The 27405-nt window shown below is 38.9% G+C and overlaps 1 protein-coding gene across 8 annotated transcripts in view; it reads right to left on the bottom strand.

Annotated features, from left to right (window-relative positions):
* gramd1ba (GRAM domain containing 1Ba) overlaps nt 1–27405 on the bottom strand; it is a 562055-nt gene that overhangs the window by 183816 nt on the left and 350834 nt on the right. Inside the window, exon 1 of one of the 8 annotated variants that reach the window (XM_059639096.1) lies at nt 21605–21911. The exons of the other annotated variants lie outside the window; for them this stretch is intronic. Coding sequence (XP_059495079.1) covers nt 21605–21627 — 23 coding nt within the window. The 5' untranslated portion in view covers nt 21628–21911. Of the gene's footprint in view, nt 1–21604; nt 21912–27405 lie in introns of those variants that run through there. 8 annotated transcript variants of the gene reach the window in all.

The following is a 27405-nucleotide window of genomic DNA, read 5'->3' as shown; positions in this document are numbered from 1 at the left end:
TCTCCTTTCTGCGCCAGGTTGTCAGCAGGTAACACCTGTTACATATGTAACCAAATCAAACAGTTCAACAAAGTCCACTGACCCTAAGACTAATAAAAACTTGCACATCTAAATGACACAAATATGAGAAACAATCACATCTATTTCTTTTTTTAAATATACTCCCTTCTCCTTTTGTAGCTGTTGCTTCATGAAGGTGCAAGGGTTGATAAGCAGCCACTGTTTACCTGCAAGTTCAAAAGTTGAAAAGTTTCAGCTAAGTGGAGTTAAACTGACTGTTTAACTAAGTGGAGCTGGGAAGCATGACTATGATTGAAGTAATCAGGAGGGCTAACGGAATGTTGGCCCTTATTTCAAAGGGATTGGAGGATAAGAGTAGGGAAATCTCATTGCAACTGTACAAGGCACTGTTGAAACAATACCTGGAGTACTGTGAGCAGTTTTGGCCTCATCATTTAACGAAAGCTACTGTTTCATTGGAAGCAGTTCAGAGAAGGTTCAATGGGATGATCCCTGATATGAAGTGCTTACCTTCTGAGTAAAGGCTAAATAGGCTGGGGCTGAGTGGAATTTAGAAGAATGAGAGGTGACCTCAATGAAACATGGAGGATTCTTAACAGGTTTGGTAGGGTAAATGTTGAGAGGATGTTTCCCCTCATGCAAAAGTCTAGGACAAATGGGCATTGTCTCAGAATAAAGAGGCGTTCATTTAAAACAGATGAGGAGGGATTTCCTTTCTGAGAGGACAATGCTGAATCCAAAAATAGTAGCACATGTTGAAAATCAACACCCGACTTTCCCTGCTGTGAGAGACACTGGAATGTAAATGGAACACAGAAATAAAGAGCAAAAATTTCTTTGTTAGGTAAACAGAAAACCCGAAAACATTATTTTAAGAGCATAATGCTCTCCGTGATGTTTCATTGATTCAATTTAAAACCATTCACAGACACTTGGATGTAATTGGTCTAACAATTGAGAACAAGCAAAAAACCTCACAAAATAACTCAATTTAATAGTACCGGTCACAGTTATTCTCCGTTATTAAAAACACTGATCAATATTATAAGTATTTCAATGAGAGAAGATCACATATGTTGGAAAAGTTGTAATCTGTAATTACTACACTTGTGTTATTAAGTCAATAGTCCAACATGATCTGTTGTGGAATTATGACACAAATCAAAATCTCACTGACATTCCACACATACCAAATGCCAACTGTTCTTCCCCGATTAGCCACAACAATTTCATGAATCAGTGTAAACAATCCATTCACAATACTCTGGCAAGCTACTCTTCAATTTAGCTGCTGAACTGGAAAGAAGTGATTTTAACTGTCCTCACATCAGTGTGTGAAGTTGAATTTCTGGCTTCACTCTTAATAAATCAAAGGTCAAAAACGTGGCCTCTGGAGTGCGCAACCAGAAATTCAATTTCAATGCAATTCTTCACAGTGAGTTTTCTGCATGCTAACTCCACTAATATTACCTAAGGTAATTAAGATTTCTGGTAAAATTTCACACACTTTTAGCTTTACAGACACAAAAATCCTTAGAGCAGGAATAGACCATTCAGTTCCTCCAGCCTGGTCTGCCAGACTACTAGGTTATGGATTAGCTCAGTTCCATCCCCTATTCCACTCTGTTCTATGTCCCTCGATTCCCACACCTAACAAAAGTGTAGCAATTGAGTCTTGAAAGTCACAAACTGTAAAATTGCTTCAAATAAATAAATCAAGGTTGAGTTAAATACAAAACTGCTCCTGACAATTGTCGCTGTATTTCCATGTGATTCTCAACATTGTTTGATTCTTAATATCACTCATTCGGATTAACTAAGTTAACCCATTTGTTGAACAGACGACCAATAGAAATTCCTGAATATTTTTTGTGTGATATAGGGGAGTAGTGAATTTTATGATACTAGCAGTCAACAGTGTCAATAATGTAATAAAAATTCACTTTCTGGACCAATTGTTTAGATCAAGCACAATAAAGTTTCACAACTAAATTATCCTGTAATTATTCCAGTAATAGGTCTTAGTCTTGTAGTTCAAGGCAACAGCATATACTTGGTGTGTAAGTAGCAAAGGATGGCTCTTGTACACCATTCTAGAAATAAAACCATCAACAGGAAATATTTACATTGGGCAAATGTGATTTACTGGTCCCATGGTGGGTTGGTGAGAAGGAGAAAAACAAGACTGAGCAAGGAGAAAAAGAGAGAGCGAGGGGAAAAGAGAACAAGGATGAAAAAAAAAGAGCCCGAACGAGGAGAAAAAAGAAAGAGACTGAGGAGAGAGCGAGCAAGGAGGAAAAAAAAGAGACCAAGGAGAAAACAAAAAAAGCGAGCGAGGACAACAAAAAAAAGACAGGAAGGAGAAAAAAAAAGCAAGGAGGAAAAAAAAGAGCAAGTAAAGTGAGAGAGAGAGCGAGCAAGGAGAGAAGAGAGACCTGAAAAAAAGAGAAATTGATCAATGAACTTGCAAATAAAAGTTAGCGTCATTCAGTGCAGAAACAGGCCCTTTGACCCAACTCATCTCAAGTGTGAGGTGATGCACTTTGGTAGGAGTAACCGGAAGGCAAAGTACAGGGCTAATGGTAAGATTCTTACCAGTGTAGATGAGCAGAGAGATCTCAGTGTCCATGTACACAGATCCTTGAAAGTTGCCACCCAGGTTGACAGGGCTGTTAAGAAGGCATACAGTGTTTTAGCTTTTATTAATAGAGGGATCGCGTTCTGGAACCAAGAGGTTATGGTGAAGCTGTACAAAACTCTGGTGCGGCCGCACTTGAAGTATTGTGTACAGTTCTGGTCACCGCATTATAAGAAGGATGTGGAAGCTTTGGAAAGGGTGCAGAGGAGATTTACTAGGATGTTGCCTGGTATGGAGGGAAGGTCTTACGAGGAAAGGCTGAGGGACTTGAGACTGTTTTCGTTAGAGAGAAGAAGGTCGAGAGGTGACAATTGAAACATACAAAATAATCAGAGGGTTAGATAGGGTGGATAGGGGGAACCTTTTTCCTAGGATGGTGACGGTGAGCACGAGGGGGCATAGCTTTAAATTGAGGGGTGAAAGATATAGGACAGATGTCAAAGGTAGTTTCTTTACTCAGAGAGTAGTAAGGGAATGGAATGCTTTTCCTGCAACGGTAGTAGATTCGCCAACTTTAGGTACATTTAAGTCGTCAGTGGACAAGCATATGGACGTACATGGAATAGTGTACGTTAGATAGGCTTCATATCGGTACAACAGGTCAGCACAACATTGAGGGCCGAAGGGCCTGTACTGTGCTGTAATGTTCTATGCATCTATGTATCATCCATGTTGCTCAAGATTCTTGAAGTAAACTACGCCTATTTGCCTGTATTTGGCCCAGATTCATATAAACCGTTCCTACTCACACCTGTCCAATGTCTTTAGATGTTGTAACTATATCTGCATCGACCACTTAATATTGTTTAGATTTTTATTGTCACCTTGCTATTCATTTCACATATGATCCACCCTCTGTGTGAAAACATTGCCCCGCTGGTCCCTTTTAAATCTTTCTCCCCTCACCTTAAATTTTGCCCTCTAATTTGAACTCCCCAACCCTAAGGAAAGAACCTCTGCTATTCACCTTATTCCAATGAAGTGTCCAAAGCCAATGCACTAAGAGCTTTATTTCAGTGGCATTTTAATATCATCTTCTCCCAAGCCTGAATCAAATGCAGATGTGCAAGTTAAACATTGCATCTTAAGTCATTTGTTCATTAATCACTAGCTGCAGATTTAGTGCCTATACCTATCTAAACTTGGCTGTTTAAGCTAATCTGTTACAGCTAGGAAAAGAGGTAACTTATCTCATTGATCCTTGTGCACATTAGTGCATGTGTGGGAGCAAGAGGGAAGGGGACATAAATAAATTTAGACAATCTGATGAAAACACAATTATCTTTTGTGAAGAGAACACAATCTGGCCAAGGTTAACACATTTTAAAAGGGAAAACAAAAATAATTATGCAGATTCCAGCTTGAAAAATACGACATCAAATTTGTTTTGGGACAATGGTTTCTTATTGAATAAAGTTGTAAATTACTTTGCATTGTTAATAAAAATCAAGAATTTAAAACTATACTTATCAGCTATGCAAAAGACACAAGACTATGTGGCAGTACTTATTTTACTGCAACACAAAATGAAAAAATTTGAAGGATGCAGCAATAGAGAATGCAGTTATTTTCCAGCAAAATATTGCAACTAAATATATCACAGCCATTGTTCTGGGGCAAATATCAACATTCATCAATTGAAAGCAATTTTGTCTCCAACAGTCTGCAAATTTATTGTGTGGCAAACAACTGTATAAATCCATTTCCTCACAATTATTAGCAGTAATTGCCCATTGTCCCTACAAGCCTATTTCAATGATCAGTGCAGGAGGGCATGCTAGGTGCAACACCAGGCATACTTAAAAATGAAGTAACACATGATGAAGCTATGACACAGGGCAATTCACATGTCAAGCCGCAGAAGAAGCAAATGATAGACAAAGCAATTCAAGAATCAATGGAACAGATTTAATCTCTACAGTTACTGTCACAACCGGTCTTAAATGTGATAAACAATAAGTCAACGGAGAAGGCAGCTCCACAAAATTTTCTCATCTTCAATGTTGGGGGCAGCCCAGCATGTATGGCATTTGTAAAAGGCACATGGGCAGATGTGCTGATTGGCTGATCTATCTCTGCCTTGTCCTGAGGTGCACAGTATCACAAAATCCAGTATTTAGCCAATTCGATTTACTCCACATGATAACAACAAACAGCTGAAGGCACCTGATACTGCAAAGGCTATGGGCCCAGAAAACTCTGCCACGAGATCTGACATAAATCCAGCAATAGGACTGAAGACTTGCACTCCACAATCTACCACAACTCTAGCTAAGTTGTTTTGGTATAGCTACAACACTGGCACCTACCTGACAATGTAGAAAATTGCCCACGTATGACCTGTATGCAAAAGTCAGGCCAAATTCAACCCGGCCAATTACTGCATCATCAGTCCTGTCTTGGTCTTCAGGAAAGCAATGGAACATGTCATCAACAGTGCCCTCAAGCAACAGTTGCTTAGCAATAACCTGGTCAATGACATTCTGTTTGACTTTCCCTGGGCCATTCAGTTTGTGGCCTCTTAACATTTGCTTAAATGTGGACAAAACAGCTGAATTCCAGAAGTGAAGTTAGAATGATGACCCTTGATATTGACTGGCTGTGGGATTGAGGAGTCCTAGCAAAATTACAACCTAAACCAAAATTTACCTACTGACTTCACAATGCACATCCATCATCAATGAAGCACAAGTCAGGAGTGTGGTGGAATATTCTCCATTCACCTCTATGGGTACAACTCCTATGATGTTCAAGAAGCTTAGCATTATCCAGGTCTAAGCAGCCTACTTGGCTGGCACTTTAACATTCACTTCTTCCACTGCTGATACACAGCAATAGTAGCATGTGCCATCTACAAGACATACTGCAAAAATTATCAAGTCTCGTTAGGCAGCATCTTCGAAACTCATGACTACTGCTATCCAGAAGTGCAAGGATAACACATTCATGGGAGCAAGTTCTTCTCCAAGGCACTCACTTTGACTTGGGAATATACCATTTCATCACTGTCACAGGGTCAAAATCCTGGAACTCACTTCCTAACTCCCATTGGTGTACAAACATCAGATGGGCTGCAAGAGCTCAAAGAGGCAGCTCAATACCACCTTCTAAAGGGCAATTAGGGATGAGCAATAAATGCTGGCCCAGCTAGCAATGCCTGCATCTCTGAAAATATAAAAAAGATACCGACCTCAAATTCTCAGTCTCTGGAGTTCTCTTTCCTCTTTTAAGATGCTCACCGAAACCGAGCTTTTCACCAAACTTTTGACTATCTTCCCCTATATTACTTCATGTGTTTCCTAATACCACTATGAAACACCTTGGAAAATATCATTATGTTAATGTTATTTATGTACAAACTTTTTTTACATACAAGTTTGTCATAACCCCCTTAATTATACTATAGTATCTTCAGATCATACAAATCCAAAGTGACAAAGGGTACATAAAAAATACTGCCATTATGATACCACTTAACACTTACTCACAAAATATTCTGCTGGCAAAATACTAACAGAAGCAAATAATGCAGCTTCCAAAAACGGAACTGAGTTACTTATCTTTAAGCTAAGAGAGCTTACAGTATTAATAAGCAAACAGCTCCAAATTCACTGAATTCCCTGCGGCAGATAACGAAGCGGCTAGACGTGTTGAGAAGTTTTCTGCCAGGGTTAAGTGGGGTGGAGAGCAGTAGGGATCAAGGGAAGCCACTGTTGCCCCTGGACCCGTGACCAAGCAGGATTCAAAGGCTTCCAGAACATGTGGGTAGGGAAGGCTAGCTAAAGAAAGAAAAACACTGAAAGGCAAAATACTTTGAAAAACAGACTTTCAAGAATATTTTTTAAAGACACATTACGGGCAGTTGCTTATGCAAAGTTAGAGCCATTTAGTTCTGTTTAATGATGATTAACAGAATTATACTCCATCAATCATCATTATTTTTCACTCATTTGATTTGCAATGATGATATCACAATTTTGCTAATCACTTATAAATTGAAACAGTATATTTTATTTAAAATAATATGTAATTTTAAAAATTGCATCTTGAGGTTTAGACAATGGATAAAACCTAAATCAGGCTTTTTCCTCTGTCATTTGAACCCTGTTATGAGACCAGTGCCTTGGAATAATTCTTAGGTAACCATCATTCTCTTTGTTTTTAAATTCATTAATGGCAAAGACATTTGGACAGGTACATAGATAGAAAAGGTTTACAGAGATATGGGGCAAAAAGAGGAAAATGGGTCTAGTTCAGCTTATGAAACCTGGTCGGCATGGATGAGTTGGGCTGAGAGATAATGGGAACTGCAGATGCTGCAAAATCCAAGATAGCAAAATGTGAAGGTGGATGAACACAGCAGGCCAAGCATTATTTCAGGAGCACAAAAGCTAAAAATACGGAATGCTTCTTTTAGCTTTTATGCTCCTAAGATGCCGCTTGGCCTGCTGTGTTCATCCAGCTTCACACTTTGTTATCTTGAGTTGGGCTGAAGTCCTGTTTCTGCGCGGTATGATGCTATGTGGACATCACTGACATGGACAGTATTTAGTACCTATCCCTAATTACCCAGGACAGTTGAGAATCAATCACATTCCTGTGGGACGAGAGTCACCTGCAGGGCAGACTGGATAAGAATGGCAGATTTCCTTCCCTACAGGACATTAACAATCCAAATGGGTTTTTCTGACAATCAGAAAGTTTCATGGTCATCTGCTTAGAGCCTTCCGTAATAATAATCTGCAAAAATCAAGCTCACACTGACTTCTGGGGTACTATGTTCAATTCCAGGAAGGATACTATTAAGCTAAAGATGTTTCGAAAGAGATTAATCAGGATGTTGTTGGGTATGGAAGATTTGAGTTATGAAGTCAGGTTGGGTAGGCTGGGATGTTTTTCACTGGAGCGTGGAAGGTTGAGAAGTGATCTTACAGCAGCTTATAAAATCACGAGGGGTACTGACTGGGTTAAGGGTAGTGTCTTTTCCCTAGGATGGGGCATTTCAAGATTGGGGCCATATTTTTAAGTGAAAAGAGAGAAATTTAAAAAAAGACATGAAGGAATTTCTTTTTAAAACAGAGGGTAACTCGCATGTGAAATGAACTTCCTGAAGGAATGGTGGATGCAATCACAGTTACAATGTTTAAAAGACACTTAGATAAATACATGAATAGGAAGGATTTGGAGGGACATTGGCCCGGAGCAGGCAGCTGGGATTAGTTTAAATTCAATGGTACTCTTCAGTGATGTAATTCCAATTATTTTATTTCAAGCATCATTGAAAAATATATTAAACTACATGCAAAAGAGTACAAATGGTGGTTAAGTAAAGGTTAGACTTTGTAGGGATCATGCTATTTTAGAATTATTTTAAATATCCTCTGTACAGGATGTGCTCCAAGCTTAAATTATATTATTTCCATTTTCATATGGCAATAAATCATAATACACATGGCTTTATATGAGTCAACAGATTAATATAGATTATTGGAGATTGTTGATGCTCCTAGAAACAAAAAAAAGACAGTAAGCATTGTCCAAGAGAACTGGTTGACTCTAGCAAGTGAAGTAGCAGTTCAGTGAGAATTTAAAACCAAAATTACCCAGTTAGTCTCCTAAAGGACTGATACCTGCTGGAATCGTTTTACAAATGGTCAGAACTTTTGTACAAGTGGTTATATTTTGCGAACGGACATAATTGCAGAACGTTCATTAGGTATTTGAATTTATGGGCCATGATAGCTGATGGAAATAATGTTTTTACTTGACACCCGTGGATAGTTAACAGTGCATGTGTTACGGATTATCTCTCCTAAACTCAAAAATGTTGAGGCCAAATAGACCAACTAGCTCAGAACATACTGGGAATTAACTGGGTGTTTGTGAAGGTCCTTTCACAAAACCATAGCTAATTTGATTGTTTCAACTCCACATTCTCACCACTGTGAATAACCACTGACTTCCTTATTAATCAAAAATCTAGCAATCTCTGCCTCAAAAATTTTCAAATGGCCTTCCACAACACGAGAGATCAAAGTCTCTCCAATCTCAGAAAGTAACAGTAATCCTCCTCAACTCCACCTTAAGGGGGAGAACCGTTATTTTATAATCAGATCCTCTGATGGTAATCCCTCCGTAACAATAAACATTTTTCAGCAGCCACCCAGCCATATCTCCTTATAGGTTTCAATAAGATAACCTCTCATTTATCTGAACCCCAATGGATACAATCCAATTTGTCTAACCTTTCCTCATAAAGGTAACTCTGTTACCTCAGGAATCAATCGAGTGAACTAGTTATAAGCAGCTTCTAATGCAATCATGTTGCTTTTTAAATAAAGGAAATCCAAACTGTCCATAGTACTCTAGATTCAGTTTAATCAATGCCTTGCGTATCTGTACGTGGCTAAACATGAATACTTTTATAGTCTAACCACCTTCCAAAAAACAACATTCATGTACCATGGCATCCAGATCACTCTGTATTTCTCTCTCTCTCTCTATTTAAGTAAAATGCATTAATTTCTATTTTGATCCTAAAATAGACAATTCTACATATTCCCTGAGGTTTGTCCGGAGGGAGGAGGGTAACTTCTTCAGGTTAGGTATCCTGGAAGAGGCTTCGCAGTGAGGTTAAAATTGTCATCAGAGATAATGGGAACTGCAGATGCTGGAGAATCCAAGATAACAAAGTGTGGAGCTGGATGAACACAGCAGGCCAAGCAGCATCTTAGGAGCACAAAAGCTGATGTTTTGGGCCTAGACCATTCATCAGAAATTTTCCTTTGTTTTACGCCATCTGCCATTTGTTTGCTCCTCACTTAATCTATCAGTAGCCTTTGCGACACCTTAAGTCTTCAACTTCCTTTCCTGTTAAGTTTTGTATCAATAGTGTCAGCAACCACACAATTAGGCATTTCATCCAATTCATTTATATAGACTGTAAATAACTTAAACAGAAGGCTGCAACACCGTCCCCTGTGTCACATCACTCATTTCACCTTGTCAAAACAAAAATGATCCATTTATGCATCCAGTCCTACCCTGCTTTCTACTCGTCAATTCATGTTAATATACTACCTTCTACACACGAGCTCCTATCTTCATAGAAATCCTGAATATGGCACCTCATCAAATGCCCTCTGAAATCTTAAGTGCAGTCACCAGTTCCCCTTTATCTGCAATGCTGCCTACTTTTTCATAACTGGGCTGTAATTTCTCACTTTCTGTCTCTGTCCTTTCTTGCTTCATAAACATGTGTTCTGTCCAATCACATATTTGCCACTTATCATTGAGGAATTATATGCTTTTCCTTTCAGTTTTGACACTGTGAAGAGGGTTCAAAATATACTATAATTGTTTAAACATTTGAGATCTAAAGCGGAAAAATCATGTATAGCTTTTAAGACTTAACTTTTTTTAAAATTTAGTTCGTTAATAAATCCCCTTCTTAACAATCTCAAACGACTCTACTTTGAAAAGAAGTGTTGACTAGCTTAGATGTCTGTAAGAGGAAGGCACCTCTTGTCAGGTGGAAGGCATCTTACAAGGTTCAAGTACGCATGAGTCTAAGGAGCACAAATAAAGCCACAAGTGAGCCAAGGTAACAACTTATCTAAATGTCTCAAGTATAGACAGTAACTAAATAAAAGATCATAAAATGAATGCACATAGTTGCTGACAAAGAAACAGATTACAGCTTTGTCAAATGAACAAACAACCTTAACATGGATATTCTTCACTGAGGTTTGAGTGTCAGTAAGACTGTTAATGGAGGTAAAAGGGTTGGATGGCTCTTTCAAATATTGTAATAAGATTTCAAATAGTTCTTATACAGTGGAACATGTTTATATTTTTAAGTTACAATAAGGTGTATATTTAATCATTTGGAAATTTGGATTTAAAAGGCCAAGTTGGTAGGTAGTTTCAGTTCTAAGAAGTTCAATTGTTTTCTCTAAAAAGATTACAGAGTAATTCAGATTAGTGAGTAAAGACATAATTTCTAAGAACGCATGCAAATTAAGTGCCTAGCGGGATAATTGTAGTGTTAATTAAGTGTTTACAATGTTGAACTCTGATGAAATGCAGAGCAGAAAAAAGATCAAGGGCCACGAGTGTTTTAATTTCAGAAGAATCAGGTTTATCAGTTAAAAATGTTTAATTGTAGCAGAAAAGGCAGCTTGTTCTGCGAAGTCTCCAATCAGTGAAAGTTTATACAGAAGATAAGCAGTCAGAACTGAAAAGAGGATTAGGCCAGAAGAACTGTTCTGATTTTAATAATTCTAATTAAATCTCGTCATTTATTTGGGCAATGTTTAGTCACTTATGTTTGAAATGTCAATTGTATTTCTAACAATATAAAATCAGAGCAGGTGAAAAACAGTTGATATGACATGACAGTAATAGCAGTTGAGATAACCCAACTCCTTGTGCCTTTAACCTCTGAATTGTAGATATATTCTGTTCCTGAAAATTCAGGTCATTTTTGCTCAGTGCACTCAATCTATCCAGTAGAAAATAACAAGCAATATTATTAAATGGTACTTTCTTTGCACAAATTCAATTCAAAATGAACAAATAATTGTACAAATAAAAATTAAAATCCAGCTGCAAAGGGCACATTTTCATCCTGCAGCAAACCACAGTAAAAACTGCAATTGAAAATGCTTACAAGAAAGAAAATTGTGCCTTGAGATAGGAATCACCGAAAACTGGCATCAGATCAAGTCTTTCTTTGAAGAATAGTGTTGCACCGCAGAATTACAAACACTGCTTCCTCAATTCACAGATTTCCTTTAAGGAAACTGAAGATCAAATTTGGCGAAGAAACTGCTATGTATTCTGTTATTTTGATATACAACCTGTCCAATACAATTTATTGTTTGCAACTTCCTTCAGAGCAACAAATCAAAATGTGTTCATAATGCACAGAACATTGAACATAGTACAGTACAGCACAGTACAGGCCTTTCAGCCCATGACGTTGTGCCGAACTTTAGCCTGAAACCTAAGGTCTACCTAACCTCCACCGCTACCTTATGCTATCATCCACATGCCTATCTAATAGCCACTTAAATGCCCCTAATGAGGCCAACTCCACTACCCTACTAATCTACTTGTTGGATTACTTGAAACAGGTGGCTTCTCTCCAGTTAAGAAATCCAGACCAAGAAGTCATGGATACAACAGGAGATTCAGAATTGAGGGACAAGACCACCCTTTTTTTCTTGATACATGCCAAAATTTGCATGCATGTAGAATTTAACTCTAAGTGCATGCAAGTGAGGGTGAATATCTATCAACATTCAACAGACATGAATATCAACATAATGCCATCTCCAAATTCTACAATCTGACCCATCACGGTCAACTTAGTTGTACCTATGCTGGTAGTCTTACCAACTCGCATGCCTTCAGTGAGCCTGTTGGTTTAGAAAGGGCTGATTCGCAAGGATATTGGAAAAATACAAAAGCTCTACCACCAGCACCATGAGCTGTGAAAATTATTGGGAATATGGATTAAACCATTTTACTTGGCCTTTAACCTACATAACAGATGAAAAGTAAAAAGCCTGAATACTACTGATATAACCAGATTAATATGGCTTTAGTGTTGATCACAATTTTCTGTCAGTTGTGAAGTAGTTTCTTCAAAAAGGAGCCTAAACATCGTAATGCTTTGGAACAAGACCTTCCATTATGTTCCAGCTGCTCAAAACAGGATTGGCCTGGATATTCTTTTCAGTCAGCTTCAGTGCATCTAAGCAAAGCTTAAAGTTCTATGACCAATGCAAAATGTTATTTATTTTATTTTCATTTTTTAATTTTTATTTTAATTTGCTCATTTTAAATTGTTTTTTCATACTGTCTTTTGCCATCACTGTTTGTCATTTTTGCGATTTAATTTTCACCAATAACTGATCACCTTGGTAGTAAGCTGATCCATGGCTCTTGGCACACCAATCTCACAATGGTCAGGGAAAATGAAGTTACAGGCAGAGTGCTCACAAATTTTAAAAAATTGCTCTCAGGGTATCTGGACTATACAGATGATACTGTCTGTGAGAAACAAGTTTGCCTTCTGTATTTTTCCTCTAGTTTTTGGAAAAGGTTTATTTTCATTCTGTGGTAATATATTGCCCACATTTTAATTGTTCGAGGTCTCTGATTCTTATTTCACCATGACTGGAAGCTTTATTTCCCTAATCTGCTAGATGGAGCTCCACAGAATCATTGTATTACTGTCCTTCCAGTTATGCATTCATTTTACAGCTCATCACGTGTTGTCAGTAAGCGATTGTGCATCACCTACCAAGGCAAAAGTATGATGAATTTATGTGCAAAGCCCTTTAAATGCTACGAGTCCAAGTTGAAGCGTGGATGTGATCAATTCTCACCATGCGTGATTGACAAAAAAAGAGCAGTAAAGCTGTAAAAGGGTGTGGAATGAGCTGAGAATAAATGAGAAGCAGGTGAGCAGATGTAACACAAAACATTGTCCCTCAGCCATCTACCAGTCGATGTTTTATCCAGGTCCAATTATCCAATCTTCCTGACAGGGTGCCATTTCCTCTGTATATATTCACAGGACCCGAGAGAAATTTGAAAAATAAGGAGCCTAAACCACAAACTCCTGTCACACATGTGGCCCTACAATGACAAACAGAGCAATTCTTCTGAAATCAAAGGGCCAGGAAGGTCTAGGGAGATGAAGAGAACTGAGATTTCTTCATCCACAAGAAGTCACTAATGATCAGAATCGCAAACAGTTTCTCCTAGTCAATTCACACTGCCCAGCTTATGATGATCCTTCAGTAGACAGAAGTGTGAAAATGGATATTTGGTGCCTCTAAACCAGACAGCTTCACACTGTCAGCCTTAACTTGCATTCTACCTAGGAAACCTAGAGCTGTAGGCTTTGATAAACTCGCAATATACACATCGGCAGACAATTCAGGAGATCAAGAATAATACTGTGATGTCAGGGGCTTTTGCAGCTTTTCAGTCCATTCAGCAACTCATCCGAGAGAAAGGCAACTCAAATATCAAACCTGCACCCTTTCAGCTGCTACAACTGTGGCACACATTGCACCTGTATAATATTACCTGCCTTGTACTAAAGGAGTGGGAGAAACACTACACAAACCCTACTCACCTTTTCTGTGCAGGCTGTCCATCAGTTATGCAAATTGAGACTTGGTCTAACGCAATGTGACACAACATTAATCTGGACCATAAACCCGTCTTCTTTTCTTTTTAGCTGAGCAATCAATGCAATGGGAGGAACTATTCTAAGTTGAACTGGAAAATTTCAGGGTCTAGGTCACAAAGGAAGCCAGTCCACAACACTGCCCAAGAAATAAGCATGAGGAAAAAAAATTGTATTTGTTAACAATTTGGTTGAAAGTAAATAAATAATCAGTTTCCTTTCAGCAATCTCTATTTACTTGCCATATCAAACTAAATACAGTAATATTGATTTTTTGTAAAAGAAACAAAGGCCTTAAACAAGGTTCACTACTCAAATAGGTCAATGACAATAACACTTCATAATTTTTGCATTTGGATCAGTCAGATTAGTTCCACACTTGCAATTATAATCATCAATGCTTGAAATTACTTTATTGGCATTTCTACCTATTTATGAAACATAATGCCAGACAGAAATTCAACATCAGTTTGATTTGTTCCATCAACATATAACACCAAAGGAGGGGCAATGGCCTTGAGTTCAGATCTCTACAGAATCTTGCGGTTCCATGTGGTCGGATCTTTGAAAATACCAGGCTACTACATAAACTAACTGAAAATGAAAAGCAACAGAGATTAACGTCAAACAGCTAAATTTAATGCATTTTGACTTCCCCATCTCAGAGGAACAGTAGCAGATTGTAGATTGTTTGGCACTACTCATTTACGTGATGACTGATCTGTAACCTAATGTTGATCAAACTGATTCTGTGCAAGACTAGTGCAGCAGTGAGGATAAGGAAGCTATGATTTTTGCTTGAAATCTGATCAGAGGAAATAATCAACTGTCATACTTCCACACAGTTGGTCGACACTTTTACTAATGTACAACAAATATGCATAACAATATATTTACAGGCTTATAGCAGTCGTTCTTTTCAGTATAAAACAAACAAGCAGTGGAAACATGTTGCTGAAAGAATCTATCAAATTACCAAGTTTCATTGTACAACAAAATCCATTTAAAGATGGTGTATCTTCCACAGTTAAACAGGCTTGCATGTAGTATCAAAAACAGAAGCTGCTGGAAAAACTTAGCAGGTCTGGCAGCATTGAAGAGAAATCAGACTTAACGTTTTGGCTCCAGCGAACCTTCCTCAGAACAAAGGAAATTATGAGGAAAGGTCACAGATCCGAAACGTTAACTCTGATTTTTTTTCTTGACAGATGCTGGCAGACCTGCTGAGCTTTTCCAGCAACTTCTGTTTTTATTTCTGATTTGCAGCAACCACATGTCTTTTGCCTTTTATTTTATATATTGTATGGGGGGGTTGGGAATCTGACACTAATCAGGGAAGATTACAAAACAAGGTAATATGGCTACTCGTCACCATTAGTTGCTCCTCAGTTCAAGGTCTCAAGTTTCTCGTGTAGACACTCATGTGACTTAACAGGCCACTCCTCAACAAGCAGACCATTGTCTTACTTCATATGCTCATTCTAAAAAAAATTGCGGTATCTAGAGCGTAGAACTTCGTCTTCCTTTTCTTTTCCTCTTTATCACTACTTTGACTGATTGATCATTGAGGTACTGAAAATCAGCGTTGATGGATAAGGTATCACTATTCCAAATGACTGGTAGCAGGTTCTTCACTGTCGTTCAAGTCAATTCCACCATTCTTCAAGGAAGATTTCAGAGTGTTTTTGAAGTCTTTTCTTTGTCCGTCCCTGAAAAGTTGACCATTTGAAAGCGGACAAAACAGGATCTGGCAGGGGGGGACACTTTTCATACATTCAACAGTGTCCAATTCATTGAGATCGACTGTGCAGGAGTTTTGTTTGAGTGCTTACGAAACTGGCTTCAAAAATTTGTTGGATGGCCCTCCCATTGAATCAAGAGGATGCAGCAGAGACATTGCTGCTGGGAGTTTCCACTGTGCTCTTCTGTGCCACTGATACACAGTTGTCACGAAGTTATAAAACATGGTCTATTAATCTTTAATTCCATTCAGGTATTTAATACCCATTTTTTAAATAAACACACATTTAACTGTTTTTAAAAAAAAATTATAGTTCAGTGTGTTGTCAATGGCAAGATGGTGACCTGCTTGCATATACACACATGGTGCCAGTGGCTTCAGCAAAAAATTGTCTCTTCCTAATTTCTTTGGACAAGTGTAGGCAGCAGCTCCCTTTGTATTTCCTTTATAGCACAAACAAAGTATGATTTCCAAGGCCAAAAGTGGATTTGCCCCACGTTAACAAGTTCCTCCTTTGAAATGTATTTGCTAGTCTCACTTGCAAAATCAAACTGATCACTCCTGTACCTAGGAGCCAGTTACAAGTGCCCCTTTTTAAACTGCCCACTGTGCAAGCTGACATTGAGTCTTAATCTTTTCCCCCCAGAGTTAGCAGATAAAACAAAACGTTATCTCATCTATTTAAGGAGAAAATTAATTCTACTTTAACAGTAAGCCAATAACTAACTATATTTTTAGTGCAGACACGTACAGCCTTGTTCGAAAAACATTACTCTTGGTCGAGGCCAACCAGGAAAACTGTAAAGAGGGAAGCTGATTCATCCCTCTCTTCACCTAGTTCTAACAAGGAACCATGGCTCAGACATTAACATTTAATCAACTTTGCTTATGGGCAACTAGATACAAAGGGTTAATTCACTGTCTTTCTTGGAGAGAACCTTTGATTAACATAATTTCTGAAAGCAGGTGCTGGGACCATGACTGTACAGTTTGAAAGCATGTCATATGACAGGATCCATCTTTCTGGCAAGTATTAAAAAAATGTCAGAAAAGCTGCCGTTCAAACAGTAACTTTTAAGAGAGTCTGCAGATTGACATCACAAATGACTTCTTGTGGAATGTAACTGCACTTCTCTTTTCACCCTAAATTCTCAAGTTAGGTGCAAGTTGGAATACATCAGAGATGGAGAATATTAAAATAAAAGAACATCAAATGTCCCATCATCTATGCAAGGAAATGGCCTGACTGCAGTTTAAAAGACCAGAATTGCTAACTCCACCTGAACTTCAAGACCTCTGCTGGAATGTGCACTACATTTTATCTTTCACATTTTAACTTTCTAATTTCACACCTATCTGGTGGAAGAAAATGCTTGTTAAAATATGGCTACATTGAGCACACTTAGTTAGCAAAAACATGTCTTTTACATTGTTTTTCACCTTATTTGGCCAAATGCTTCTACTCCAGATGTCAGATTCATGGCCAATCCCGGTAATGAAGTCCCAAACAAAAACTGTTCTTTCTTTAGGAATGGCAGTATAGAACATTACTTTAATACCTCTTGGAGTCAAGGGTTTGGCTGCAAGTGATTATGATGATGGCATATTAATTAAGGCTGAGTTGTGGGTGAAGAAAACGGCACAACTCCTCAACTGCATAAATGAAACAATATCCACAATCCAATTTCAAATCCAAAATCAACTCTTTGGACTTGAGTGTCGACGTCAATCTTCCTTTCCAGTAGAAGGTGTAACCACATGCTCAATCCTGGAGGCAAGGATATCACTAAATATGGCAAGCCTTGACAGTTCATGATAAAATTGCTTTCTTCTTTCCAGATGACTAGTCTCGAAATTTTCATCAAAATTAGATCATCCTATATTGGAAAACACATATAGAGGAGTCAGAGAGATTAGGATGATTGGGATAGCATCAGGGAAAACCAGAAAGATCAAAGAGGGGATGGCCCAAATGAATTTCATGTCAGGATCTCATAATAAAGTTTGCTTCACATTTCCTGCCTGGCAGCTGGCCAAGTTAGGCAAAAAATCTGGAGAATTTTAACTGAAAAAGCTTGGGGACAGGACCCAGAAATCAGGTGATACGTGAATGCAGGTTTAAGTTTGGTTCCCAAAAAGGGGGATAGGCTACCAACTACAGCAAGCACTAGGGAGGCCCAAGGTTTCATTGAGGGGCCAGGGGAGTTTCTAGAGCAACTTACACATGCCTCATACCTCTGGCCAGGTTTTCCAAGGCCTAGAAAGTCTGCGTCACAAACGTTAGATATAAATTAGGTGCCTAATTGCAATTACTTTTATAAAGCAGACTACCTTCTAAGCCCCAACTTGTGTATTTTGCTACACACTACTAATAAAATTAGCAGTATGTGTACATATCTCCCTTCCCATTATTATTAGGCTATTATTCTGCCCTATAAATTTGTCTCATATCACGATAAAGTTTGCAACTTAATGCATCATCAACTGCACTAGTATCTACAAATTAAACAGACACTGAACTTTCGTTTTCCAAAATATATTCTCGTGCAACTTTCATATAAATAGAATGGGTTGCCATACTGAGAAAGGGGTTAGCGAAGAGCAAACAAAGGTTCCAATTCTATCAGCCATTCACTGAAGTGCAATATTTATCTCTTCAAGTAGAAGAAAAAAAACTATCTCAAATTTGATTGAAATAGTGTGCCTTAGGCTCCAGTTGTTGTGAATGTTACTTCCTTGTTTTAATAACTTTTACTGTACTCATTCTCAAGTCTGCTTGATATCCACCTCAGTAGTAACTTATATTCATTAATCTACAAAACAAAACACTGAAAATACCCTAATGGCTTAGGGAGAAATATTTGATGTTTAAATCAGGATAAATGTAATCATCACTGAACAGATGCAATGGCTTATTGGTCTATCTGATGAATTCTTTCAGAATATTCATTGAACTGGATTTTCTGATGAATGGCAATCACAGTCAGATTGACACTCCACTCTTTTTTTTAATATTAAGACAAGCTCCACATATCTGGCAGGACATCCCATTAACTACTCTTCCAGAAATGTGGAGCACACCTAAAATCTAACAGCTCTCTTGTAGTGCATGATAGTTCAGGAAAGTCAAGTAACACCTTGTAAGGGAACACACAGTTTTCCTATTTGGACTTTAAACAGGAATTAAAGTCACGCAGTGCTTTATAATCAAAATACTTGAGGGTTTTGCAACTTGGAAATATCAACTGGTGCATACTTTTAACTATAGAGGATATGTTATTTTTTGAAACACTGAGGTGTGCACTTTGAGATAGAATGGCACCAGAAGTCTTTGCGTTAAGTTGATGCTGTTTGATGACAGTCCTCTGATTGGTCCATCAGCAGTTTGTTAAAAGTCAACGTATGTAGTACAGCCAGATATCCAGAATCAACAAAACAAAAACACTTCTCTATCTCCTTCTCCCTTCCCTCAGTGTTATAGAAAAGACAACAAAACTAAGAAACTTTGAAAAAAATTCCAGTTTTCTTTTCTATTTTTACTTCCTAACCCTATTGAGGGATGTTATGATGCATGTCTGGAGAAGGTGGGACTGGAAATCTGAGTAAGGTCATGACTACCACGCCACCAGACCCTAAGAAAGAATCCCACTTATTTTTCTAATCTTTCTGTTCAAAGACGTTACCACCCACCTTTGAAGCCTAGTGGGCATGAACCCAGGACTCTCAGTCCAGGGGTAGACACTTTACCACTGCGCCAGAAGAGGGCTCTAAGAAAGAATTACAAGACGAGAAAACAAATGTGCTCCATCTGATCAATGACTGAAACTGAGAACGGCCGAATCTGAGAACGACCACGACTCTACAATACAATAGCATGTCCTCATGCTTGCAGCTGGAAGTGAAGGGAGCTTTAGTTGAAGGCCGGAGAATCTAAGGGGTCTCAGGGAGATGCACTGCACTCAAACAATCTAAAAATCTGAAGACTTCTACACAAACTGTTCTGGCTTGGGTTTTGGCTAAACTAATACTTTGGCTACAATGACACTTGCCTTGAACTGTATACTCAATAATACCGCTTGGAGCACATTGTTCTCCATTCTGAAGTCCGAGTCTTGTTACCGAAACTGAAGTCAAAAGGCAAGATCATGGTTTCTGGTTCATATGTACCCATAATGGTAGATATTTTCTAACCAACCTGTTCAGAGATGTCATTACACACCTCTGCAGATAGAACTTAAATCAGGGTCACCTAGTTCAGAGGTAGTTCATTATCACTGCATCACAAAGGCCCCAAATTCCTCAGGGTAGTATCCTCGGCCAAATCACCTTCAGCTGCTTCGTTAAATGACCCTCTGTTCATCCCAAGGTCAGAGGTAGGCATATTTGCTGATGATTGCACAACGTTCACATCATTCATGAATGCTCGGACACTGAAGCAACTTGTGTTCATGCTGCATTTGCGGGAAGTCCCGGACAACATTCAGGCTTGGATTGATGAGTGCCAGGCAATCAACATTTAAAACAAGACAGAATCTAACCATCTCTTGACATTCAATGGCATTACCATCACTGAATTCTTCACTATCAAGATCCTCAGGGTTAACATTGACCAAATATGAAATGAACCATCCGTATAAACACTATGGTTAGAAAAGCAGGTCAAAGACTGTGATGCAGTTACTGACTTCCTGACTCTCCTGTGTTCACCATCGACAAGGCACACAACAGGAGTACGATGAAAGACACATCACTTGCCTAGATGGGTGCCACTTCCATCAACATTCAGGGTACCCTGCACTAAACAGTATGAAACACCCTATCCACCAATTTGCACATTCAATTCCGCCACTATCAATGCCCAGTGGCAGCAATATATACCATTTACAAAATGCGCAGCACTAATATGTCAAGGCTCTTTCAGCAGCACCTTCTAAAATCACCACCTTGACCACCTAAAAGGACAAGGGCAGCAGATGCATGGGATCACCATCTCCACATTCTCCCTCAATCCACATGCCATTCTGACTTGGAATTCTGTGTTATTTCACTGGGACAAAATCCTTGAAACTTCCTCTCTAACATCACTATGGGTGTCTCTATATCCCTAGCAGTGGAATGGTGCAAGAAAGCAACTCACTGTTACCTTCTCAAAGGCAATTAGGGATGGGCAGTAAATGGTGGCAGAGACAATAACACCCACATTCTGTGAATGAATAAAGAAACTGCAAACAAGCATTATATGATTTATTATACATTACCATTTCTCTATAGTATGTTCAGTTGTGGCAATTCTTTTACGAAATGAAACTAGCACTCATTAAACATACAGCATCCCTTTCAAAGGATTAATGCAATGGTACTGTTTTAGAAGTCTAGTCTCAACCCACTTTACGCTGGGGGGCGGGGGGGTTGGGTCTCCAGCCTGCATTTATCAAACTAGGGGTGGCAGCAGAAGTGCCTGCCAACCGTAAACGCCGAATGGAGTAACTGTCATTTATCACTGCTCTCATGGGCTCATTGAAGTCACTTCCGTGTAATAATGTACACCACAGTTCCGAACTGGACAGCACTTCAACATTTCAAAACAAGATTTGATATAATAGAACATGTAATATAATTCAACTGTATGCACAGCTGTAAAGTTTTATCAGGCTATTTTTCTTAACATGCATCCAGTTTTAATATTTGTAAAGAATAATGCAAGAAACACAAGAATTACGCGCCTGACAGCATTCAGAAACTGCACCAAAAGTAAAACTACATTTTAGCCTGAACATTTTTTGTCGATTTAGTTGGCTGGGTTTTTTTAAAAAATCGCATTTACAATAGCTGATAATAGTCTGTGGCTTTGATGACCAATATGGGAAGCTAATTACCAGCAATGACCTCCGACTTTATTCTGCAGCCGTCCCAAGGAAAAAAATGGGCCAATTTAATTTTCTCGGAATGCATTCTGCGTGGGGTGATTTAGCTGCGGATACTACGTTCTACTTACCAGGCAAGCTTGAAGCCTTTCATCAGTGCAGTACACGGTATCCGATATCCATTGCCTCTCGTCCCCAACCACCAGGTCGAACTCGCCACAACATGCTAGCAAGCAACTCCGAGTGCTGCTCTAGAGGGAGATAAGTGCCTCACCTTCAAATAACACTTTACTGTGAACAATTCAGCGCGCACCAAATGATCTCTGTCTGTAGCTGTAAACTCTGCTACTGGTATTCCATATCGAGCACGCCCGACTCCAACACGCTGACAAGGCTGTTCGCCGCAGTCAGGATGGACGCCGAACATCACCGTCTCCCGCTCAATGACCTCAAATGAGCAAAAGATTAAATGGACCGAATGCAGCCAACCACAGTACACGTCACTGGAAATCGGTGGTTGCAGTTGAGAGTGTAATCTCTTAATCAATGCAGAAATGCTGCATAGAATGCATCGGATGTATTTCCTAGCCCCTACCTTGAGGTTTTGACTCTCTGTACATTTTTAACTCCGATTAAATTCGTGTGGGAACTGGATAAAATAGTAGTTCCTGTGTGTAAGTCTCATGAATTAATGCAGTTTGAGAAATAAAAATACGTTCAATGTTATACTATTACTATTCTTTTAATTCGAACACATGGAAATTTTGTTTATGCACAGTTTCACTATGAGGATATATCAAACAAAACTGACAAAGCCCTCATTTTCAGAATGTATTTCGGATGCACAGAATTTCCATACAAATTGCAGAGCATTTTTAATTACGAGTGACAAAAAGTCAAGAGACAGTAAGAACTTGATGAATTTCGTCAATACTGACAAAGAGTAAGAGTCATTTTGTTTTTGTGACTCAATACGTCCAAACGGGAAGACTTTATGTCAGATATACGATATTGGACTTTCAGGTTTACAGTCTGTCTGGAAGGAAAACGGCAGAATACGCTTCAAACGTATCAAGGATTCAAATAACTAAATAAATTGCAAAACTACCTTGACATTTCAGAGGGCAGACTGGGTAAGGAAAAGAGATTTCCTGCCAAAAAGGATATTAGCAAACCAGCTGGCATTCACTGTAATAGTTACATGAATATGGTCATCATGACATTAGCGTTTGATTCAGTTTTTTAAATTGAATTCAAATTTCACCATCTGCCATGGTAGGTTTTAAATCCATGCCCCTAGAATATTATTCTGGGTCTCTGGATTACCAGTCAAGTGACATGACCACTAAACCACTGCCCTTCCTGTGTTACTGTCAATGTTTTAAAAATCAATTACTTCAGAATAAAATATTTAAAATCACTGGAGATGAAATGGGGGTTTACAGTCTTAATCTTTCACGCAGCCAAATTCATAATTTTAATAAGTGTTGCTGTGGGAAAGTAATACTGGAAGCTATGCATTTCCAAAAGAGATTGAATCATGACTAATATGATCTTAAGTGCAGCATGGTGACAGATTCGGAACAGCATGAAGTGGCATGGGAGATGACATACTCATCTTAGCCTGCCCCTGATGTCATTGGCACATTAGCAAGAAACCCAGAAAATAGGAGGATCAAACAAGAAGAAATATTGCTGGTCAAGAAATATCACCAAGTGCTTACATTATGGAGCACATGAAACAAAATGCACGAAGATGGTAAGTATTCGATATGACACTGCACTGCTGCAGTAACTCCACGAAAAACCAGCAAGCATTTTACTCGATGGTCCACTGAAAAAAAGAATTGTCAGTTTTTGGCCACCTGTAGGCTTTCTGGACTTTAAGTAAATTATGTGTAGAATTAATTGTCAATCATTTAAAATCATACTTACAGGAAGGCATTCAATTCATTGTACCTTTGAAAGAAATCTCTTTTCTCCAAACACTAATTTTTAAGAAAGGTCCTATTGAATTTGATGGTCCCACTTTTTCAGGCAGTGTCTGACAATTTTCAAAAAATAATTCCCATTTGAACTCAGGTTCTTTGGAAATGGTTTAAATCAGTGTCTTATGGGTTATCAACCCCGTCAGGACTACCTCTTCAACTTGCAGTTGTAACAAAAGCAACAAGCATAACAGAAAAGCTGTTATGGTGCAAGGTGCTTCAGCTCTCCAAATGAGCTGAGTGACTTTGTGCCATTCTCCTGTCTTTTCCCTGTAATCTTGCACATTTTCTCTATTCAAACAATGACTTAATGCCATCTTAAAAGACAATTCAATTAAACCTCCACCACACTTTAAGACAATGCATTCCAGAAAGAATTTCAGTAAATTATTGATGAACATGGATCAAAGTGAAGATTGCTACTGTGCAGTTATTGGACCAGTAATCCAGAGGCCTGGACTCAGATATGTGTGCTCAAATACCAACCTGCAAGCTGACGAATTTGAATTCATTTGCTTAATGGACTAAAAAGTTCTTGACAGCAGGGACCATGATAATTGAAAGTAGTATTCATGTGATTGCACACTGGAAATGTCCAACAGGTAGGGGGCTTGTGGTGGGATTGGGGGTGGTGCAGCATTTAAGGGTTTTCTGATGAAGAAGGGTCTAGGCCCGAAACGTCAGCTTTTGTGCTCCTAAGATGCTGCTTGGTCTGCTGTGTTCATCCAGCTCCACACTGTTGTTTCAGATTCTCCAGCATCTGCAGTTCCTATTATCTCTAACACATGAAATAGAAGCGGTCAGGAACATTAGGCACTAATCCGTAATAAATCTTTGCAAAAATACACAAAGCTAGACAAACAACAGTTAACACCTATCAGAGATAATGGGAACTGCAGATGCTGGAGATTCCAAGATAATAAAATGTGAGGCTGGATGAACACAGCAGGCCAAGCAGCATCTCAGGAGCACAAAAGCTGACGTTTCGGGCCTAGACCCTTCATCAGAGAGGTTAACACCTATAGTGGCTCAGCATATCCAATAAACAAATTAATCCACTCAAAACCACTTTTTCACAACTCACTGCTGAAATAGCTGAGGTTTTCCAGAGCTTGAAAAGTTCTCTTCAGCTGGCCGATGTGAAGTTGCAGGTTTTGGCCACTACTTATTATTTGTCCCTAACTGCCTGAAGACTGAGGCAGATTTTCCACTAGTCAGACAGTCATTATGCCAACGTAGACACGAACTGCCTGCAGAGTCCCAGTCATAGCAAACTCCAAATGAATTTCCCTCAAAATTAAACTTTCCATCAGACATTTCTTCTACGACCAGAACCCTTCAAAAGTCTCCACTTTAATTGATAGTTTGAAAGAAATTAATTAGAATAGTTACTCAGTAAAGTTCAGACCACTAGAAACATAGCAGAATATCTGATTATTTAACAGATCCTAGACTTAGTTCATACCGCCAAAAGACCTCTTAGATCCTGCAGACACGATCCTGGTGTCCCTCCAAAAGCCAAGGATTTTACATCATCACCCAGCTGCTGAAATTGAAACCCTCAGACTCAATACCCACCTTCCCACTGGGTGCTGTTTCTCCAATCCACAACCATTTACTCTAATTACTTTCCCATCCCCACCCGCCATGCATCCTATCCTGAGCCTGCTTGGCCCCCTACCCTAACTGACACTCTCCCCAGCTTGCATCCTAGACCTGGTACCCTATCACCACCCCGCTGCCATGTTGCCCCCATCCTTCCCCAGATCACAACCCACCTACTTTGGCATCCTAACATCACACTCCCCTCATAAACCAACCCATTGACAGCAGTTCTCAAAGTGACTGCAATTCTGGAACTTTAAATTTCAGAAAGGGCAGCTGATTGCTGTACAAAGTGGAGATTGGCATGGTTTTCCTTCCTGTGACAGTTCTGTGCCATAAAAGAACTATCAGAATGGAACCACAGCTCAATTTCTTTTTAAAGGGAGGCCTGAGCAGAATCTCCTCTTAGAAATGTAAAGAATCCTCGTTTTGGAAAAAAAAGATTGACACTCCTTGGAACTTCTGGCCTGCTATTTTTAAAGAGGCAGAATCTTCAAGAGAAAACGCTTGAAGAGTTTTTCTGCTCAGTACCACTTTTACATTACATGCTTTTGCGGTCCAATGATCAGGTAGTTGGGCATTAATGTTCAGTTTGCTAAGTTGATTTAAATTTTATGACGTATTTTAAAACATCTGACGTGGTACTTACTTTATTCAATTTTGGAGAGGAAACAGCTGAGCTGAACAGTCGAGCCATCACTCCTGATCCAGGTTGAATAATGTGTCATTGGCATAATTTTGGAAGTGACAGCATCTTAAAATCATAAAGAATTGTGATCCATCAGACCTTTGCACTCTCAATGCCATGGGAACAATGGTCTTAAAATATTGGCTACATAGAATTTTCAGCAAAGAAACAGATCTTTTAGCCCAACTAGTCAGTCCATGCACAGATTTATTTGCTCCACAGGCTGCCTCCTATCTTAATTCATCTCGTCCAGTCACTGAATTCTTCTGTTCCTGAACCGGCAACTTCTCAATTGTATAATTCAGACCTCGGTTCACAAATTCATCCTCTGTCTCACTCCTCCCTCTGGTCTTATACCTCCTAGATCTATGCACTCCTCCAATTCCTGTCCTCTCGTGACTTCTTGATTCTCAGGACTCAAACATTGGCAGCCATGTCTTCAGCTACTTCAACACGAAGTTCTGGAACTACCACCCCAAACCCCTCAATATTTTTGTCTCTTTCTTGAAATGCTTCTTAAAACCAACCTCTTTTCATCTACACAGGTAGAAGAATAAAGACGACCTGCTATAACTAGGCAAGGCTTTGGTGAGATCACAGCTGACAAATTTTTGATTTTTTTTCAGAGAATCAAGCAAAATCGGAGCGTGCAAGAAAGTGGAGCCCAAGCTTGAGGTTAGCCGAGATCGTACTAATGATGGAGCAGGCTGAACAGGCTATACAATCTATTCTTATTCCTATGTTTTGTGTTCATTCTTGTCTTGTTATCTGTTATATAAGAAAACAGAATAGAGGAAGACTATATGACTCCTTGAAAACTTCTCCAACACTCTTTAAATCATGATCTGATTGTGGCTTTAATTTCTCATTCCCTCCATTTTCCAATACCTGATACCTCAGCGCTTGACTGGATGAGGCGATCCAGCATTTACCGCTGCTGGGCATGGAGAATTCCATGAGTTTTTATCAGATTCCCACCACCCGCATACTTCACAATCCCATTGAGGACAGACCCAGATTCCTCACATTTAAAATCCAGCTTCCAAAGTTTTGCTCACTTACTTAAGATATCTATATTTCTTTGCAGTCTTTTGCCTATATGTATATTGTCAAATCTGGCTACAGTATACACAGTCCTTTAATCTAAGTTGATTAATAAAATTTATAAATAGTTCAGGCTCCAGCACAGATCCCTGTAGCATTTTACTAATTACAGTTTGCCATCCTGATAATGACCCATTTATTACAACTCACTTTTCATATAAATGAAAGTTTTGTTGATACATACCTAGCTTCCCCTAAATGGTATCCTTGTTGTTCACTTCAACCACTCAAACACCAGTGAGTTCCACATTCTCACCATGGAGTTAAGATGTATCTCCTGAATTCCTTGTTGGATTTATTAGTGACCATCTCGTATGCATGGACACATTTATTCTACATCAACTTTAGCCCTCCTTCAGATCACCTGTCAGTGGTTTATTTTTCTGAAGAAAACAACTTCAGCTTTCTTAGTCTTTTGTGACAAACATTTAAGAATTTCACACAATTCAGTAACTTCAAAATAAATATTATTCAGGTTTATCAATAAAGGTAAGGCTCTGCTGCAAATTGATTGGTACACATGTGTGCACATGTATTTAGGGTTGTA

Source organism: Stegostoma tigrinum, chromosome 32 (genome assembly GCF_030684315.1).
Source record: "Stegostoma tigrinum isolate sSteTig4 chromosome 32, sSteTig4.hap1, whole genome shotgun sequence".
In the NCBI taxonomy this organism is placed as follows: Eukaryota; Metazoa; Chordata; class Chondrichthyes; order Orectolobiformes; family Stegostomatidae; genus Stegostoma; species Stegostoma tigrinum.
The sequence above is the reverse complement of the archived record's forward strand: the minus strand, read 5'-3'. Positions and strand labels throughout refer to the sequence as shown.